Below are 20609 nucleotides of genomic sequence, written 5' to 3' on the forward strand. Positions count from 1 at the left end.
CACAGTAGTTGTCAAGTGTAGGCACATGGTAGGAGCTGATCAATGTAAGAAGGAATGAAAATGTATACATATACAAGAAGACCCTCCTCTTTACCAGGTTCCCCTCTCAGGGACAGAAACCAGCTCTGCATCCTGTGAAGCTCCTTAGCATTTGCCTGCATTCCAGGGGTCAGGTTTCAGGAAAGTGAGGAGGGTCTACCCACTTCGCAGCCAACTGGCTGTAGGCAAACTGTATAGTTCTCAGTTGCTCTTAGGAAACTACATTTGAAGTAGATTCTGCTAGTGGCATGAGCATGTCGGTGAGATACAGTCCTGTCTTATACAATAGACACGGGGCCATAGACCAGTGACTGCTGAGCTTTCTCCATCTTCCTGCACTATATTTTATGACAATAAGCCTGGGCAGGAGAGAACTGGGATGGCTGCCAAGGGATGGTGCTTAGGATGGCATCCTTAGCTCCTGAAGAGGTCTACCGGGTTCCCTCTTGGTATCAGTCCTTGAGAGACATGACCATCCATTCATTCAACAAATATTTATTGCATACCTTCTCTGTGCTGTACATTATGCATATCTTCCCTGCCCTCAAAGGGCTTATTGTCTAGTCAGGAAGTCTGAATTTAAATGAGTAACTGCAATTGTGCTGAGTACAGCAAAAGGGAAAGTAATCAGAGCCACTTGACAGTGAAGACATAAGACAGTCAAGTCAAGACACTTGACATAAGATAGTCAGGATTTGGGTCAAGATGGCCACTTAATCCAGTTTAGTGCTATGAATAAATCGAAGAATTAAAAATTAACTTTCATCTTACAATATAACCACCTATTTAGAAAACATATATCTATAGCCAAACTCAAGCCAAGGTGTGCACTGTCTGAGTTTCAGCAAAGTCTAGTTCTAGAAATGGATGCAAAAGGTTTGGAATAAGATTGCCTGCTGGCAGCCAGTGAGAAGCTAGCAAAGCATGCTTTTTGGCCATTTATTTTTTTCATCCACTGAGTGTTTCGTAAGATGAGGTAACCAGGCAGATGCTGTTCTTTCTCAAGATACAGGCAGTGCAGAACCTAAAGCCTTTCACTTAACCATTTCTCACCTGTACTTACTCCCAGTGATTCCAGATTCTGCCTCTAAGAGTCAGTCAGTGCTTTGCTACTCAAGAAGTGCTCTTCAGGCTGGTGTCATCCATGTTGCCTGGGAACTCGTTAGAGATTCAGAATCTCTGGCCTGACCCCAGACCTACTGCATCAAAATCTGCAGAGAAGCATGGAAGTAGAGAGCAGCCTCTAGGGCCTTGCCCCTCTGCTTCTATCACTCGTCCCACTGCCTTTCCAGAACACACCAGAAGCAACTGCTCTTTGTATCAACATTCATTCTCAGGTGGCTTGTCACTCTATCCTTGTTTCCTTGCCTGTTGACAGTGGGATAACTTGGAGTTTGTTCTCCAAGGCCAGAAAGAATTAACTGTATGAGTTTAAGCCAACCACTTACTCCTTCTGAACCTCTATTTTCTCATAGACAAACTTGTGATAATAACCATACCATCCCTGCTGGCCTTAAAAGGTGCTTATAAAGATTGAGTGGGGCTTCCCTGGTGGCGCAGTGGTTGAGAGTCCGCCTGCCGATGCAGGGGACACGGGTTCGTGCCCCGGTCCAGGAAGATCCCACATGCCGCGGAGTGGCTGGGCCCATGAGCCATGGCCGCTGAGCCTATGCGTCCAGAGCCTGTGCTCCATAACGGGAGAGGCCACAGCAGTGAGAGGCCCACATACCACACAAAAAAAAAAAAAAAAAAAAGATTGAGTGAACTAAAGAATGTGAAAGTAGACCTCACATGTAGTGAATGAAATGGTTAAACCTGTGGTTTTCAACATGCTTTGCAGATTAGGATCACCTGGGGAGCTTTCAGGACAACCCACATCTGGGCTCCACCCCCCAGAGATTCTGATTTAATTGGCCTTGGGTAGGTCCTGGGCACTGACAGTTTTTCAAATCTCTCCAGCTGATTCTAAAGTGCAGCCTAGGCTGAGACCACTGGGAAGATGGGGCTACTTAGTGCAGGAAGCAGCCTGGCCTTCTCGATGAGGGGTCCATTTTCATCTTGGACTTTGAGTAAAAGGCAATTATTAAATAGCTAAAAAGTGGCTTATGATGTGCTCACCATCACCAAGGTATAGAAGGAGTGTTTTTCCTGCAGTGTGGGAGGACACAGTCCTCAGCAGAGGGTCTTCATGTGGCTGCCACACAATCCTTGGGCAAAGACCGAGAATGACCTTGAGAGTGAGAGAGCTGTGGGCTGAGGGTGAGCAGGGATGATCTGAGGATGCAAACAGTACCAGAACTATCATCTTGGACCTACAGGATAAGGTCCTCAACAGTTTCTTAAATAGAAGAACTGGAGGACGGATATCAATTCTTACAGAATATCCCTTATTAATTACTTGTATCTAAGTGTATAGAGCAACTATATGTGAACAGATTGAAGGCTGAAGTCCTTTTTGAAATCTTCCATTTTCTTTACATAGCCCTAGGTTAAATAACCCTTTTGATATCATTATATATGGATACTCAAATCAGGTAGACCTGGTTTGATCTTGACAGTCAAGTTCAGATACCTAGAGTAGGCAAAAAACACTCTTGGAATTTGATCTTAATGAGACCAGTTTCTATCTGGTGACCTACAGGATAAAGCGCTTCATTAATTGACTTTTTTTTTAACATCTTTATTGGGTATAATTGCTTTACAATGGTGTGTTAGTTTCTGCTGTATAACAAAGTCAATCAGCTATACGTATACATATATCCCCATATCCACTCCCTCTTGCGTCTCCCTCCCATCCTCTCTAGGTGGTCACAAAGCACCGAGCTGATCTCCCTGTGCTGTGCAGCTGCTTCCCACTAGCTATCTATTTTACACTTGGTAGTGTATATATGTCCATGCTGCTCTCTCACTTCGTCCCAGCCTACGCTTCCTCTCCCCATGTCCTCAAGTCCATTCTCTACGTCTGCAATTTATTCCTGCATTAACTGACTTCTTATTGAATATTAGAAAGCTATGCTAGGCACTCGTACATAGGCTGTCTCATTTTACACTCACAACATCCCTTCCTGTACATATTATCATACCCATTTTTCGGATGTGGAATCTAAGGCTTAGAGAGGTTAAGTATGTCATGCATGGTCACTAAGCCCATATGCTGCAGACCTGGATTCCATACTAGGTGCTATGTTCCTTCTACCGTTATCTATAGAGCTATACACATGTAACATATTACAGTAATACATAAATCTTTGGGGTGTGTATGGTGAAGGTTTTCTAGATACTCGTTGCTCAAAGTGTGGTCTGTGGACCAGCAGTGTTGGCATGACTGGGAGTTTGTTAGAAGTGCAGGGTCTCAGGCCCTATCCTTGACCTGCTGAATCAGAATTTATATTTTAACAAGATCTTATCATAGAAGCATCTTCATATTGGGGGAATTACCAAGATAGTGCATTTTAAACCATTTACAACCTTTGTTTCTGCCTCTGCCAGACAATTAATAGTCACAAATGTGTGTGTGTGTGTGTGTGCGTGTGTGTGTGGTGTATCTCAAATGTATTCACACAAATATGGGAAATCTTATACAAATCCTACATAATATTTATGGGAAGTAACACTTGTCAGAACCTGTAACGATAAAATTTTTGATCCTTTCTAGACCCATTCTAATAGATATAGGTTATAAGTGACAGCTTTTGACTAATAAACCCTTTTACATGCAGACAACAAATGAGACAAGTGAAGAGAAACAACGCCAGGAGCACACCACCAGCAATTGTATTTTCTGGCTCCAGCCCGTCCTTTCTGGGCCATTTTTCCCTCCCTCTTGGTGGGGCCCAATAGACTTTCCAATTATGTGCTACCAGTGTTTGTCATTTTATTAATTAAAGTTCTGTATGTAAAGCAGGAGCAGCCTTGTGGCTAGGCCTAATGCTATTATTTCTCTCATGGCCCTTTCCTCCTCCAGAGGTAATGACTGCAATTTCATGTCTAGAATATGCCCCCTGTTTGCTATGCATACCTCGTGGCAACTTCATAAGTTTCTCTTGAACCAATTAAAAATATATATCAGTATGGAATTTAGGCTGAAGTTGGACAAAAGAGACTCAATGGTATCAAATGTCTATTAGCATGCAGCACCCCCAAATATAGGAAATGCTATGAGGGGGAGGTGCTACGTTTCTTTGAATTTCTGAAGGGCTGCATGTATTCTAGCAGTAGAGACAAAACCAAGAATGGATGTTCTAGTGGGTATTTCACTTAAACAGAAGAAAACACTCTTTAACAGACTGAGATGCTCAGAAATGAGCTTGTTTGTGGTGGTGGGGTGGGTACTCCTTCGATATTCCCCACACTATGGGTCACCCAGCACTCACTGGATGGCCAGGATTGGGGATGTCATCAAGGACATCCAAGCTTTGAATGGAGGTTAAAGCTTCTTCCCAATCTAAGATGCAACAGGGCTGTTAATTCTGGGTGTGAACTTGTAATTTTATTTTTTTAATTAATTTTTTGGGAGTATAGCTGCTTTACAATGTTGTGTTAGTTTCTACTGTACAGCAAAATGAATCAGCTATACATATATGTATATCCCCTCTTTTTTTGGATTTCCTTCCCATTTAGGTCACCACAGTGCATTAAGTAGAGTTCCCTGTGCTATACAGTATGTTCTCATTAGTTATCTATTTTATACATAGTATCAATAGTGTGTATATGTCAATCCCAATCTCCCAATTCCTCCCACCACCCCCCTTTCTCCCTTGGTTGGATTTGTAATTTTAAGAGGTCCTTGGTTTCAGTGTGGTCTTATTAATTTTAACTGAGAGTACTGATTCACTGCAAAACCCAGTGTTTCGTACACCATCTTCTAATTCACCCAGAAAAAATAAACACCAACTCTCTAGCTATAAATAGCCTAATGAAAAACCAACCCAACTCAGCAAGAAGCAGGCCAGATGCGGATTTCTGATAACAAGCAAATAAAATATGCTGGGAAATACTTGCAATTACGGAGGCTTAAGGATTCCTGGCCATGTAAGAGACTTAAAAGATTGAGATCCTTTCTGAAAACAGCACCCCATGTCTTTCCTTCTTTCTCAGGCATCACACTGAAGCCACAGAACACCAGCCAGGGACATCCACATGCCCCCTTTTCAAAAACACAGCAAGGAAAGCAATGAAGATTATATACAAAAATACTAACCATGGGATCCCTGGCTGGTGAAGTTACGAAGCTATGGGTATTTTTTTCCTTCTTTGGTATTTTCTTTCTTTTTTAAATTTTTTACAATGAACATCTATTACTTTTGATAACTAGAACAAAATGAATAAATTTAGGGTAAAATCATATTTATGAAGAATGATATTGATCTAGGAAAATACAATATTAAGTAATGAAGAAGACACAAAATGCTTATACGGTATGATACCAAATTTGTATAAACCCTTTATCTATCTCTCTGCTCAAATCTACATTTATCTGCCTGGAAAGAAATTTACAAACATGGTAACAGGGGTTATCTTTGGAGGGTAAGACTGTGGGCAATTTCAATTTTCTTCTTTAGTTTTTCCTAATGTTCTACAATGAATGCAGAGCATTTTTGTAAATGAAAAAACAATAAACGCTGCATTAAAAAAGGCATCAAGGGAGGATTCTGATATCATTGGAAAGTGGGAGAAGAGAGTGCCATCTTTTCACTGCTTTGGGGAGAACCAGATTCTCTGGCCTGAACTGTGGGCTTTGCAAGGAAGACCAAGGGAAGGTGGGAGCTTCTGGGGGAATGAGGTGGGGTCATATTGTGGCTCTGGAATCAGAAAGAACATTTCTGTCTTTATGACATAATATCTCAGGGCCTCAGTCTTCATCTGTGAAATGGGGCCAACCGTACTCTCCTTATAGAGTCACTAGGAGACTTTAATAGGATTATGTGAACCCAGCGCCCAGCTTTTCAAATACATTTATCAATGTTAGTTCCTTCTTCCTGTATTGGAAAAAGCAGGCAGGGAACGACGTCAGAGATAAACAGCTCACAAAAAGCAGAATAGGACAGGATGAAGGATGCTGTATTAAAAATTTCAGTCCAGTGTTTTATATTCCAGGTTCCCTATAGAATTATCTTTCCAGTCTTGTGGGAAGAAAACAATATTTTCTTTTGAGTTACATTGTGATGAGGTGATCTTGGGCAAACAACCTCCTCTGTGGCTCAGTTTCTCTGTAGGTGATAGAGATGATGCTGAGAAATAGCTTTGAAATCCTTTAGCTGGGGAACAGAATTGACTGACTCTGTGAAATGAAATTCCTACAACCTTCATGAACAGCCATCAGAAAGAGAATGGACTCCAGGCACGAGAGTATCTGCAAGTCGCAAAGCTACCTGGGGAGTGTTTATTCGCTGACAGCTGGGGAGAGTGTGCTTTCAACAGGTTGGCCCGTGCATGTGGACCACATGAATGTGTTATAATGATCAACACTAGGGGGACTAGTGGGAGCCACAATGGTGTATGATGAACAGGTGGACGTGGAATCGGACCCAAATCTCTGCCAAGTGCCCAGGAGGACTTTATTCACACCCATGAGCCTTGACAGTAACTCTTCTATGCCTCAGTTTCATCATGTAATGGCTGAGGTATTAAGTTTGAATGACTCAAAGGTATTAAATTAATTATGTCTGACTCTAATTACAATGGCTGTTGATTACTTTAGCCCATTAGCATGTGTTCTGGAAGCATCAACCACATTACAGTAAGTGGTGACAGAATGCTAGGTTCCAGTGGCTTCCCAGCTCTAGGTACTAAGAATTATTTTGACTCCAAATCTCAGTAGGGCCATATTTGTTGGACCCTTGAGAATCGATGAGGAGTCTCCTTGTTTGCGCTTATCCTGGATCAAGGTTATACTCACGATTGAGAAGCTGCACAATTAATTAATTAATTATGATGAAGCAGGTTCATTGGGCACATCCCCCTGGTGCTAATACTAGGAACTGTGCAGAATAATGCTCCCAAGCTGTCTGCATGTTGCTAATTGGCCCAGAGGAGAAATAAGAACATTTCACATCTGAATTTATGTCAGCAGTGGCTTCTTCATGCCTATGCAGAGTAAGAAGAGGGATAATAATAATTTCTGCATTCATAAAACATTGTAGAGATTACAAAAAGTTTTCCTATTTTCATCTGATCCTCGAGCAAGTAACACAGGCATTTTTATTCCCAATTAGGGAGACTGACTGACTTGAGTGACCTAAGTCTAGTCCAGTGACCTTAGAGTGTTTGCAGGATTGGCTGTGGAGTTGGACAGACCTGTTTTGAATCCTGGTTCTGCCTTTCACTAGCAAGGGTGACTAGTAAGTTACTTAAGCTTTTGAAGCCCCAGATTCTGCATCAGTAAATGGGGGTAACAATTCCTCACAAGTCTGTTTTGTTAATAAGATAATGCAAGTGAGATGCTTAGCACAGGGCCAGACACACAGGAGGGGATCACTATTTTAAAAATATAGTAGACCCCTTAATCAGCGGTTTCCCTTTCTGTAGTTTCAGTTACCTAAGGTCAACTGCAGTCCAAAAATATTAAACGGAAAATTCCAGAAGTAAACAGTTCATAACTTTTAAATTCTGCACCGTTCTGAGTAGCAGAACAAAATGATGAAATCTCCTGCTGACCCGCTGTGTCTCGCCTGGGACATGAATCATCCTTTTGGCCAGTGTATCCATGCTGTATACACTACCCACCTGTCAGTATAGGATAAAACATAGTATATATGGGCTTTGGCACTATCGGTGGTTTCAGGCATCCACTGGGGGTCTTGGAACATATCCTCCATTGATAAGTGGGGGCTACTGTACTCCTTTAGCCCAGTAATAACTTTACAGTTATTAAGGGTCCCTCCCTTAGCCCCAGACTAAGGGAAGGTTTCTTTCTCCTAGGAGTACAAAGATTTAGGGTGTTTGAGGACTCTAGTTAAGAATTTTGGCTTGCTTTTTTGTTTTTTTTTTTTTGTTTTTTTTTTTTTTTGCGGTACGCGGGCCTCTCACTGTTGTGGCCTCTCCCATTGCAGAGCACAGCCTCCGGACGTGCAGGCTCAGCGGCCATGGCTCACAGGCCCAGGCGCTCCGCGGCATGTGGAGTCTTCCCGGGCCGGGGCACGAACCCATGTCCCCTGCATCAGCGGGCGGACTCTCAACCACTGCGCCACCAGGGAAGCCCCGGCTTGCTTTTTAATGTAACATAACCAAGTGATTCATAAGTAACTTGGAGACCAGGACCTGTCCTACTGAAAGTAAGTGTTCTTAACTTTTCTGCTGAATAAACACTAAAAAGATCCCAGATTCCTGCGGTCTGTCTCCTGCACGGCCAGTCACCTGGTGTGTTTGAAACGAATACTCGCTGGCTCATCACCTGAGTGAGGACCTTCTGTGCCCCTCCCTTCCTCAGTCCTCCCACCAGGCATCTGTGTGCCCATCCAACCCAGCCAAGTTCAACGCTGCCTTTCTGGTCCCATTTTGGCAGCTGCCATGTATCTCGTCCTGAGGGTGCCACCCCTGACCAAATTCTCCAGATTCATGATAGGGCAGGCTCTGGCGTTTGATCTTGGACTCATCACAAAAGTAATAATAGTAGGGCTTCCCTGGTGGCGCAGTGGTTGAGAGTCCGCCTGCCGATGCAGGGGACACGGGTTCGTGCCCCGGTCCGGGAGGATCCCACATGCCGCGGAGCGGCTGGGCCCGTGAGCCGTGGTCGCTGAGCCTGCGCGTCCGGAGCCTGTGCCTCGCAAGGGGAGAGGCCACAGCAGTGAGAGGCCTGCGCACCGCAAAAAAAAAAAAAAAAAAAAAAAAAAAAAGTAATAATAGTAATAGCAACAGTGGAGGAGCAGAAACCATACTTATTAAGCATCTACTATGTGTCCAGATCCGGGCCGGGCACTCTTTTACCTTGGCTACTTGTTTCTCCCAACAGCCCTGCAGAGGATACTGAAGCTGAGAAGAGTGAGGTGATTTGCACAAGGTCACCCTGCTAGAAAGTGGCAGCATTCCACCAAGGTCTGCATGACCTCAAGGTGCTGCTTCTCCTATCACGTCACACTGCCTTGGTGATGCTCCTTTTGTCCTGACCCCGAATGACCAGCTGGATTCCTCTGGACATGGGAGTGTCACAACTCTCGGGCCATGGGGTGGGGGGAGGCAGCTGCCTGGGGCCACCGCGCTGCCCTGACTTGCTTCAGATGTCAGCATCACCGCATGGGAGCCAGAGGGGCCCTGTGTTTCCTGCTGGGCCCACCATGACGTCCTGGACAGAGATGGACAACCCAGCCGGATGTCGCACAGGAAGCATGGAGTTCTATCCCTGCTTCTTCAAGGCTCCTTGAAGCGGGAAGAGGAGGGGTGCAGAGAGTAGAGGGTGCAAAAACAAGCCCTGGCAAGTCTAGCTGGATTTGCTCTTGATTTAAGCAGAGACTGAAGCCTGGAGCTGTCCGAAGATGAGCGGGACTTGCCCGTGAGTCGGTGAGCATTCTGTCACTGCAGTGGATGTCACAGCATTAGATGAGATGGGAGTTGGATATCCAGACCTCAAACACCGTGCGAAGGTGCTCAGGCTCGTGGGAGGGGAGCTAGGGATGGTGTTGCCCCAGAATCCCCCCTAGCTTGGCATTGAGCCCTAACTGTTTACAAAGAGGGTTTCTGCAGCCACCACAAGGTGTTTGTGCACCATTGCTTGGCCACACAAGGCAGAGGCTGTCCTAGGTGGACTCTGGAAGAAACTGCTTGCTCTTCTACCAGTCAGCACTCAGCTGAGACACAGGGGAGGACGCTAAGTAGGGAGAAGGGAAGGCTGAAGTTTCCTTTTCCCCAGGTGGGCCCATGTTCTAGGCAGAATGTGGAATAAATCCAGGAAATGGCAGGCTTAATCAGGATCAAGCTCATGAGGCCTCCTGGGGTAGCTTCTCCTTCCTGATTTGCTAAAATAAGTGAGAGCACATGGGGCTGAGAACAAGGCACCTACAAGGCACAAATAACATTTGAGTCCCACAGGTGAGTGGCAGTGTCCCCTTGGTTGCTCAGGAATTAGACCCAGCAACTAGTTCCAGCTTGAGGACAGGCAAAGTGGGTAATTAGTCTGCTACAAAATGGTATGAATTCCCTTCCTGCCTCTGGAGATGAGGAATCTATGGTGAGGTAGGGTGAGGGCTCTGGGTTAGGTGAGAGCCATGCCAGTCCTCAGGGATGCTTCTGAGGCCCACATCAACTCCCCAGAAACTGAGAAGGTACCACCATTGCAGGGGGCAGGGCGATGTGACAGAAGGAGCGCGAGGCTTGAAGTCATAAGGCCTGAGTTTGATCCTGATTTTGTATGTACTGGCTGTGCATCTCTGGGTACATTTCTTTCCTGTCCTGAACAGATGGAATGCTCCATCCCCTGGGCAGCCCTGCATGAACCCTGACCCAGATCACGGGTAGGGCAGCCCCTGACACCTAGGATCTACTCCAGAAAGTGAGCTGCATAGAATATTCTTAGCGTCTTTAGCTCCTGCTTGTTGAGGGTTTGGTGGGGCTGACAAAGGAAGAGCCATTCAGGTTTTGCATTTTTTTCTACCTCAAGCCATCCTAGAGGAATTATTATTACTCTTATTCTCCTTTTTTTGCCTTTCCAAGGGGGATTTTGCTATTGAATTTAATAAACTGTTAAAACACAGGAGTCACGAAGTTCCTGTCTTCTTCCTATCTGGAAGTCCTGTTTGTCTGCCCATGGGGAGGCAGTGAGGCCAGCCTGACCAAGCCCCATCAACACAGCCATGACACTCACTGTGGGTTACACCGAGATGCTGGAGAATGCCCCACCAGCCAAATCCCTGGGAAAGGATGGGCCCTGTCCAGTAATGGTCACCAGCAGCCTGGAAAGCCTTACAAAATCAACCAGAGTGCAATTCGCTGAAAAACTCCCTCGTCTCCAGCCTTGGGGGCCCTGCCTGCGTAGCGGGCTCCTTCTCAGCGGGCCTTTGAGCAGAACTTAACAGGTGGCAGAAGGCAATTCCAGATGCCAGCCCCCTCTCCCAGGTTCCTCTGGCCACATTTGCTGGTTTTAATGACACGGAGCCAAGGTCTCCTTCCCTGCAGGCCAGATAGCCTATGCTGACATGGAGGAGGCCCTCTGGTCGCCTTCTGCTCCCATCTCAGCAGCTCCTAGCCGCTAATGAAAGCTTTTATCACTACAGGGCTGATGCCAGGAGTAGAAAGGACCGGCTGTGCGCCAGCCCTAGCGTGCATGTGCCTGCGTGTTCACACACGTGTGCAGGGAGAGCTCAGAGGCGGTTGCAGCTTTGGCAAGATCAGAAGACCAGTGGCCAGGAACTGGCCTGCCGTAGGCCGTCACCACAAATTAAGTGGCTCACGTGCCGCTTCCTGTGTCCCTTTCATTCCTGCAGCTCATAGATGAAAAACTACTTCCATGTTTTGGAGGGGGGAGGAGATTGAGGGAAGCCCATCCCCCACCCAGCCTCGTTCTGTCCTGAGAACATGGTATAAACTATTCTAGTCACAGGCAGGCTATTCAAATAAAATAGAACTTCAAGCCACACCGGGCTTGTTGAGACATTCAGGCTTCTAGGATGTGTGAAAGGTAGGGGAGGGGCGGAGACGGCCCCTGCCACTCTCCGGTCCTTTTTATTACCAGCAGCTGCAACGCTAGACACATCCCAGTGTGTCTCCCAGCCACAGCGGAGGCGAGCAGTTCTGACAGCAACGAGCGCAGGAAAGCCACCGTGAGGCTCCCCTCCCCAGTGGCAACTTTAATTATTTGAACTGGAGCTCAGCAAAATAAAAATAAAAATAAAAATAAAATTAAATTGGAATATATCGTAAGTGGCGCCTCACTTTCCCGCAGGGAAGAGCTGGTGGTAGGTGGGCGGGGCAGGGCTGGGCGGAAGTCTTTAAATATTCAAGCCCCTCGTGCAAGCATGCAAGCCGGGGTGGATGCAGTGTGTGCACCTAGAGCAGACGGTGGAGAGAGGCGGCTGGCTGCAGTGCTGCAGGGGTCTGGAGGGAGGAGGCCGGGGCTGGAAGGCTTCTGAGTGCTCTGGAAGCTGGTTGGCACAAAGACACACCCTGGCTCTGTCTCCGTCGTCGGTGGGCACCTGACCCGGCTCCACGCGGGCTCTGAGAGGTGCTCTCCCAGCCCCTTCTGTCTCCACCACGTCTGTCCCCCGCCCCGTCATTTCTGCCCCCTTCTCTGACTCATCTTTCTAAAAGGCAAATTACGGGCTTCCCTGGTGGCGCAGTGGTTGAGAGTCCACCTGCCGATGCAGGGGATATGGGTTCGTGCCCCGGTCCGGGAAGATCCCACATGCCGTGGAGCGGCTGGGCCCGTGAGCCATGGCCGCTGAGCCTGTGCATCCGGAGCCTGTGCTCCGCAACGGGAGAGGCCACAACAGTGAGAGGCCCGCGTACCACAAAAAAATAATAATAATAAAAAAATAAATAAATAAAAATAAAAGGCTAATTACACCACACTCTTTGGAGTCCCAGGTAATGGGGGATAACTCTCAGCACGGGCTCAGAATGAATTTCGGTCACAACTGGCAAGGGCGCCTATGGCCAGTCACTCTTAAGTTTCAGTGTGCATCCAAATCACCAAGTGTGGGGTTTGAAAATGCAGATCCCCGGGCCCCTGTCACTTATGTCATTCAGGAAGTCTGGGGTGGGTCCCAAGAATCTGCATTTGTCATGTTTTCCAAGTGACTGCAGCTGGAGAAACCTAGGCCTACTAGTTTGCTTACAGCTAGATTTTCAAGGAAAGGCATAGAAGGCGACACCAATTCCCCTATGGAATCCACTGATGATTGTGGGGGTTTCTTGGAGTATTTTGAGCTATTCTTCAATTACTTCAACTCCCTGGAGGCCATGGACCAGGACTGTTAGGGTTTAGAGAAGATGCTCAGTGGTGGGTGTCAGCCTGGAGCTCAGCTCAGCCAGCCGCCTGTTCCCGTGGGCCTGCCCCTCATCAGAGACCTTCACCCCGGCTCTATCCGGTGTCCACCTTCCTACACTAGGGCCCCACGGCCATCGGAGGCCTCTTTAGGGCTGGGGGGTTAACCTCACACAGTCTCATACAGCAATGCAACATCCGTTTCCCTGTCGCTGACATTCAGCCTGCCTGAGAGATGGAAATCAACTTCCTGCCTTCTGCATTTAGGATTCGAGTGAAATAGATGGCAGGGCTTACGAACCTGGAAATGCATATTTCTATTTTGGTCATTTATTTTTCTGATGAAAACATTTCCCCCAATGTTGGGAATTCAAAGACCCATCAGCCTGAGATGAATAGTCTGAAACCTGAATGCGAAATAACTGAGCTGATTGCGGACTGGACTCATTGCCTTCCCTTCACTCCTTGTGCTGAGCCAAGTTCTGGAAAAGGGCAGGAAATAGCAGAAACCGCCCAGAGCGAATGTGACTGGAGGAATAATAGAAAAGGCCAGTAAAACAAAACACCTGTTTAAGCTATTGATCAACCCAAAGGTCATTAGAGAAATGATGAAGTATTAGAAAAATATCAGTTTTACCTTGACATTTCTTTTTCTGAAATCAGGCTCATATTAAATCCAGTGAAGATTAAATTTAAAGATGAAATGCTTTTAAGGATCCCCCTCACCTCTCAGATGGGCCAACCAACTCTCCTCATTTAGATTTCCTCTTAAGAAGCCTCCCTTTCTAGGTGCTGCTCTGTGGCACCCGAGAAGTATCAATGATGACTGAGTAATTCCATCATCTGCACCGGAGAGCGTGGTTTCTCAAATACAATTTAACATAATGACTCTATTTATTTGTGCCCTGACTTCTTCAAGAAAGGATTTAAGGTGGCTCACAGAGATACACAAAACCTAGTCAGATAACATACACTAGGAGAGGGTAAGGAAGATGGGGCAAACGTAGAGTTATAAAATTGAACCAGGAGTAAGGCTGCTACAAACTACACATCATGAACCCCTATTTGCTTACTGGGTAAAGCCTCAGATTTAATCTGACCATTCTTCTGATTAAAAAAAAGATCATTGATACATCTTTTCCCTTCTCCTTTCTTTTTTTTTATGTTTGTGGGTTTTTATTTCACAAAAAGCCTGGAGGGCTTGAATTTGCCTGTACCTCTAAGCAGGGGAAGGCTCTTTCCTGCATCTCTGCTGGTCAAAGCCCCACCTGCCTGGGATTGCTAGCAGCCCCTCAGAGGGGAAGCGAATCTGGTCAGTTTCACAATGCCCACTATTTCAAATGGAACAAATTGCTCCAAGGGCACAGAGCTATTCCTGAAATGAAGCCAGAAAGGAGTTCCACCTGTGAGTTTCCAGAAAGAGAGGACAGACCAAATCTAGACTCTGTGCTGGCTTTCTACTGTGTGTAAGGTGATGACGCAGTGCTTGGTGGGAGTGCAAAGAAGCACAGGCAGGGCCCGGCTCTCCAAGAGCGTGGAGGCAGGTTTTGGGCTAAGTCCTCTTCCTCCTCCCCCTTTCTCCTTTGCATAATTATACAGGGTACCAGAGACTGTTGGTTAACTATTGTAGTACCTACGTTGTGCCAGACCTTGTGATAAGCCCTTTACATATATTAACCTATTTAAGCCTCACCTCCTTGGGGTAGGCACTCTTATTGTCTCTACTTTCCAGGTGGGGAAACTGAGACCCTGAGAGGTTATTAGCTGATCAAACAAATTGTACAGCCAGTCAGTGATGGAACCTGACTTGGACTTAGGTAGTTGATTCCAGAGTCCACGAGCTTAATCACTGGGCCCTGTTGGGGTCTAAGCACATCTCCTGGTCCCTAGAGAATGTGACCTTGTGTTAAGAATCATGGTACCTTCAGTCTTCACATTAAAGAGGTAACAGCTACATGAACCATTTGGTTAAGTGGCTCTGGAGGTACCTCACCGAATGCCATTGATGCCTTAGAGAAATTTATGTAAGTCAAAGTTTTGATGTTCTATAATATTTAAAATGTATTATAAGAGACTGACATTTAAAAAAAGGATTCTGTAGAAAGTCACTGTTACCCTCCCCTGCTGTGCCTTGGAAATATTTTTTGGTTTTGTTTAAATCAAGGTCCTACTGCAAATAGCTCAGTGAAGCTGAGGATGGTGTTTAAGGTAAGATTCTCTGCAGATGGGACTTTACCACGTTGGTGGGTACTGTCTGCCTAGAAGTTGGCTCAAATGGCCCTCTTGTCCTCCTTCAAGAGAACAAGCAGCCCGACCATCAGGCTACTTTGCTCATCTGTGTGGGTTCATGTGGAAGTGCCCAGAGGTGGGAGGAGAAGGCAGAGAACTAGAGGAACACTGAGACTTGCCTCGCATGGAGAGTTCTTCATCGGTGCAGGAAACGTAGCGCTGGTCACCGTAGCACTGTCAGAGGTGGGGGCATCAGTGGTGCTGAGCAACAGGGCGTGGCCTGGGCAGAGAGGAAAAGAGTCAAAGACGCACCATCCTCGCGCACTGAAGGGCCTCGGGGTGCAGGGTTAACGGGCCCCTCACCATGCTTGTCTAGCCTCAGGACATCTCTAAGGATACAGGTTTCCTACTGCCTCTAATGGATAAGACAGCCTGCTGATCACCGTCTACAGAACTTGGCTCATGCAAAGGTCTTCATTCCAAATGGCCTGCAATGTCCCAGCACCATACATCTGGGTTACTGCATCCTTGATCTCCCAAGGACACCAGCTTTAGCCCCTAGCCTGGGAGCAGCCTGAAGTATGCTGGACTCCCCCAGGCCCACCCCTGCCCCCGTTTCCAGTCATGCCAGTGCTTTGCCCTCCAATGGTCTCTAAACCTTCACTGTCTTCCCTCTCCGGAGCCCAGGTCATCCTGTGCCCCATGCCCTGGCCAGAAAGACTCATTTATTGTTTTCTAAGCATTGACCTGCCTGAAAACCTGGCAGAACATGAGCCCCAGCCCCACGTGGTGGTGGGAAGAAGCATCTGCAAACCTCCAGGAGTATTTTGTAGATGGTAGGTGCTATGGAGATGGGGCCAGAGTGAGCTCACGACTTTTTAGGGGCCTCAGAGAACCCCAAGTAGGACTTCAGTCCTTCATTTCTATTTTTCTCTCTTAGCAAAATCTTTATAGAGTTACTACCAAGTAACAAATTCAGGTGGGTCCAGAGCAGAGTAACTAGGCCAGGCCAGAAATCTTAGAAAGCACCCTGCCCATCCTTGAGGAAAAATCAAGTGGCTGGGGTTATGTGACCCTGAAGAGAAAAGGCCTTTCGTGGTCGGTAGGTCATGATGGTTGTCTTCAAATATCTGAAGGGCTGCCTCTGTGGGAGAGGGCATAGTTCAGTTCTGTGGGGTTCCAGGAGACAGAAATCAGGGCCAATGAGTGGAATTTACAGAGGGGTGGGGCTCGACGAAGAAAAGCGGTGTATGATTCTGACCTGTTAAACAATGGAAAGGGCTACTTTTGGAGGCAGTGAGAGCCCTGTCACTAGAGGTATTCAACAGGGCCGGACATTTCTTTGTTACGGGGGCTGGACATTTCTTTGTTACGGGTGCTGTCAGCGACTATCAAAGCAGAGATGTGAAGGTCACGTCTAGCTTTGAGCTGTTTGTCTTCTCTGCTCCTACAGACAGGGCGCTGAGGATGAGGCAGAGTGGTGAGGAGGCCGGGAGGAGAAGCAGGCGCTCTTGGCCTCCACCTCTGGGGAGGGCCCTGCAGCACTCCCCCGTGGTGCAATGACTCAGCCTCCGTTTTAATGGGGCCCAAAGCCAACTCACTAGATGCAGCCAGCTCTGGGGACCGAGGACAGAACCACACGGGCTCTGAGATCCTCAGTGGTTGACCTGGACATTGTCTTCTCTCACATTTATCATTATTATGAATTCTTAAAGGAATCCGTAGGATGTATGATCTTTGCTTGGAAAGAGAAATTTTGGTACAAGGGACTCTAGCTCCACAAAGAGCAGGTAAATACAGGGGAGGGGAAGGGAAAGGAGGGGAAGCGAGAGAGACCCCCCTGCCCGCCATCCTGCAGAGAAGTGGGCCCCAGGGCCTGCTCAGGCCTAGCCATTGTGTACAGACCTAGGATAGGCCCATGGCTGGATGGTCTGGCCTCTCCAGTAGCTCAGCTCTTGGAGATATGCTGGCCTCACAGACCTCCTCTGATCCCAAGGCCAGGCCAGTTCCTCTGATCCCCAGGCCAGTTCCTCCAGGCGTGGAGTCAGCCCAGCCCAGCGTGGGTGGCATCTCTTGGGTGTGTGGAGGCCCTCTGCCCCTCTGGCAGTCAAGCAGGACTCTAATGAGGGGAGGGTGGGAGTTGCCAGCTTCAGCTGGATGCGGGGTTGGGGGGGTATGACTGAGGAAGGTGGGCCGCAGGCAATGGTCTAGATATGGGGCAAGGTTCCCAGGGCACAGTTCTGGGGCAAATGACACAAGGGCTTCCCTGAGCCTCAGCCTCCCCAGTCATAAAGAGGGCTACAGTTTTCCTTATCTCTCAAGGAGTTCTGTGCCTGATGCATAGTAGGTTTCAACAAACACTTGTTAAATGAATGGATTATTATTATTGTTGCTTTTATTCTTATCTTTCAGCTAATCCTTGATCAAAGTTCTCATTTTAAGGATCAAAAGGTGACATTAGCCTTGGCTTGATTTAATCATTCTAATGCTCAGGAAAGTGTGAAGACGGAATTGTGTAGGTGTACCCCAGGGCAGGTCCTCGGGGGAGGTCCAGTGCCTCTGGGGTGGTGCCCCAAGTCTATTGTCTGGCCAGGTGGGCACCAGGGGAAGGGAAGAGAGGGTGGTACCTTGGTGGTCCTGGAACCGGGCATCCTTTAAGGTCCTGACTTGCCACTGGGGCGTGTGGGGTGACGGTGAGCTTTGGGTCCAGCCACAGAATCCATCCTCGAAGTTGCAGTAAAAACCAGCAGGGAGTTTACCTTCAGGGAGAGCACAGGGGTACAGTCATTTCCAGGACTGCTAAAGGCAAAATATGCCAACAGCAAGTAAAGTTAGCCAGGCATGCCCATCCTCGTTAATGAGAGCTCCCCAGCCAGACCCTCAATGTCTAATCACGCTCATAGTGAAGAGAAGCCCAATCCCTAACTTGTACATGTGCTGGTTTATACTTTTCTGATCTTCAGAAAATAATAATATGGGGTATTGCTAACCCAGTTTTATATATGAAAAAGCAGAGGCTCAGAGATGTTAAGCCACCTGACCAAGGTCACACAGCCAACAGGTAACCCAGCTGGGATTTGAACCCAGCTCTTCTGCTTTTAAATTCTGTGCTCTTTACACAGATCCACCATGAACATGATCCTAGAAAACCCAGTGTGTAACTCACTGAAATACATTTCTAATGGCACAATGATAAGAATGTGGTGGTGGCAGTGGTAGTGTTGGCTGAGGGTTGGTTGGTTTGGGTCCCTCCAATCACCCCTGTGTGCAGAGACACATATTGCTCAAAACTATCTATTGGTTCCCCTTTATTTCCCAACCCCCTTGCAGTTAAGTGAAGCCACATGGCTAGTTCTGGCCAATGACATGTGAGTGGAAGTGTTGTGCATCTCCTGTGAATTGAGGCTGTGAAAAGCCCTGGTGTAATTTTCAGACTCTCTCTTCTGCTAAAGCAGCCAAGGAGAGTTCTCATTCCTGGGGGTGCTGCTGCATGATGGTGGCGCTTCTGCTAGCAGGAGAGATCCCAAGGGGTAGAGGCCCCTCCCACCCCAACCCTTAGTGGACAGGTACCGTAAATGTTATGTTAAGCCATGGAAATCTGGGGATGGTTTATTACTGCCGCATAACCTAGCCTATCCTGACTAAGCAATCCCAGTCCCTGGGGCCTCTTTATATCATCTGTTGGCTCAGCATAAAGGGCCCTGTTATGCTTTTCTCTACATCAGCCCGCCCTCGGGTCCCATTAAAGAGGCCACAGTCAGTTCTATAGACCATATATTTCCCCACTGCCCACAGAAGGAGGAGGACAGGAGGAGAAGGGTAGAGAGAGCTCCCTTGCTCCAGTTTGCTTGGAGAATGGCTGCAGGGAAGGCTCTCAGCCCCGAGGAGCTAGTGGGCCATTCCAGGCTACCCTGATAGTATCCAACAGCCCCGGCCAGGACTGTCTCCACACAGCAGCTCTCGAGCCGGACCCACTGCTCTCAGTGTCCTTCCTCTGTCTCAGCCTTCTTGGCAGCAGCAGGCTGACAAAGACGGCCCTACTACTTCCTGGCTGTGACAGCACCTTAGTGAATTATTACTCATGTCTCCCTGATTCTCTGTGCATTTCACACAGAGGCAGAATTATAAATTAAAACAGGCTGTCACTGACTTTGAGCATCTCTTCCCATTTATGCCCCCCTGAAGAAATCATCCCCCCTGCAAGTGCCGCATGTTCCCCTGATTAAAAATCCAAAAGCTAAGGAGATCTTTCTATTTTATTTTTTATGCCCCCCTCAAGGGATCTCACGTTCACTTCTTTAGCAAAAACTAACTGTTAGCTGGAAGTGACCTTCCACAAAGCATCCTTCACACATGTGCTTTAAACTGAAGACCGTGATGGAAGATTCCAGCAGGCAATGGGCCCCGGGTAGAAGGAAGAGGCAGGGCTGAGCTGGGACCCGCACAGCGTATCATTCCCTCCTTACCCTTTTAGGAGGTAGAGGCAGAGAACTTAGCCTGACTTATGGGTGTTGGTACCTCATCAGCACCGGACACCTGGGTTCTGGTCCTGGCCTCACCGCTTTCCGCTCTGTGACCTCAGGTAAGTCACTTCCTTCCTCAGAGCCTTAGCTCCCTCATCTATACAGTGGGGTAAGATTATTGTGTATTTCACAGGGTTGTTTTGAGGACAAAGTAAGGGAGAGAGTGTGGAAACATTCTGCAAACAGAGTTGAGCAAACATAGAGCAGCGGTGACATTATTAATGATCATTCATACCCGGGACAGGGAAACTTATCAGCAGGGGAGAGGCTGAAACTGCCAACACTGCCCTAGAGGGCAGAGACAGGTCCCTCAGCTGCCTCTCTGGAAATGCCTATGCCTCCCGCTGGGACAGGAATGAGGAAAGTGGCTGGCACTCTCCACCTTCTGGAGGCCCGTCCTTGTCCCAGCTTGACATAGGGTCCAGGGTGAGCTGGGACTGGAAGCCCCTTTCTTTTTTGGCTGACTGAATAAAAGGAGATGAGGTAGGCAAAAATAGTTAGGTCAACGGGCAATTTATGTGCCAATTAAAACCTTGAAGGGTGGGCAGGAGTGCTGAGAGGATTTCCAACACTGTAAGCACATCAGGGCATGTGCTCAGCAAGACCAGTCCTGAGGATGATGGTGGGGTGGGTACCAGCACCAAGCCCTTGGCAGATCAGGCCGGGATGGGGAAACTGCTGTGAAGTCCACTGCTGGGCAGTGTTGGCGCCCAGTGTCGCGTCTAAGGTGTCACCGCCTTTGATCACCTGCTCAGTGCTTGGCACATTGTAGGACCTAAATACTTATTTGCTGAATGACATGGGAGTGGGCTCAGTCCCCTAACCCTTTGTCACTCAAAATGTGGTCCAGGGACCAGTCACATTTGCAACACCTGTGAGACTGTTAGACATGCAGAATTTCAGGT

The 20609-nt window shown here is 47.5% G+C and overlaps 1 protein-coding gene across 1 annotated transcript in view; it reads right to left on the reverse strand.

Annotated features, from left to right (window-relative positions):
* ALK (ALK receptor tyrosine kinase) overlaps nt 1-20609 on the reverse strand; it is a 714184-nt gene that overhangs the window by 100771 nt on the left and 592804 nt on the right. Inside the window, exons 8-9 of the mRNA XM_060116934.1 lie at nt 17809-17940; nt 15361-15461 (exon numbers count right to left, since the gene is read on the reverse strand). Of these exons, the coding sequence (XP_059972917.1) occupies nt 15361-15461; nt 17809-17940 (233 nt within the window). The remainder of the gene's footprint in view (nt 1-15360; nt 15462-17808; nt 17941-20609) is intronic.

The sequence above is a fragment of the Mesoplodon densirostris genome, chromosome 14 (genome assembly GCF_025265405.1).
Source record: "Mesoplodon densirostris isolate mMesDen1 chromosome 14, mMesDen1 primary haplotype, whole genome shotgun sequence".
Classification (NCBI taxonomy): domain Eukaryota; kingdom Metazoa; phylum Chordata; class Mammalia; order Artiodactyla; family Ziphiidae; genus Mesoplodon; species Mesoplodon densirostris.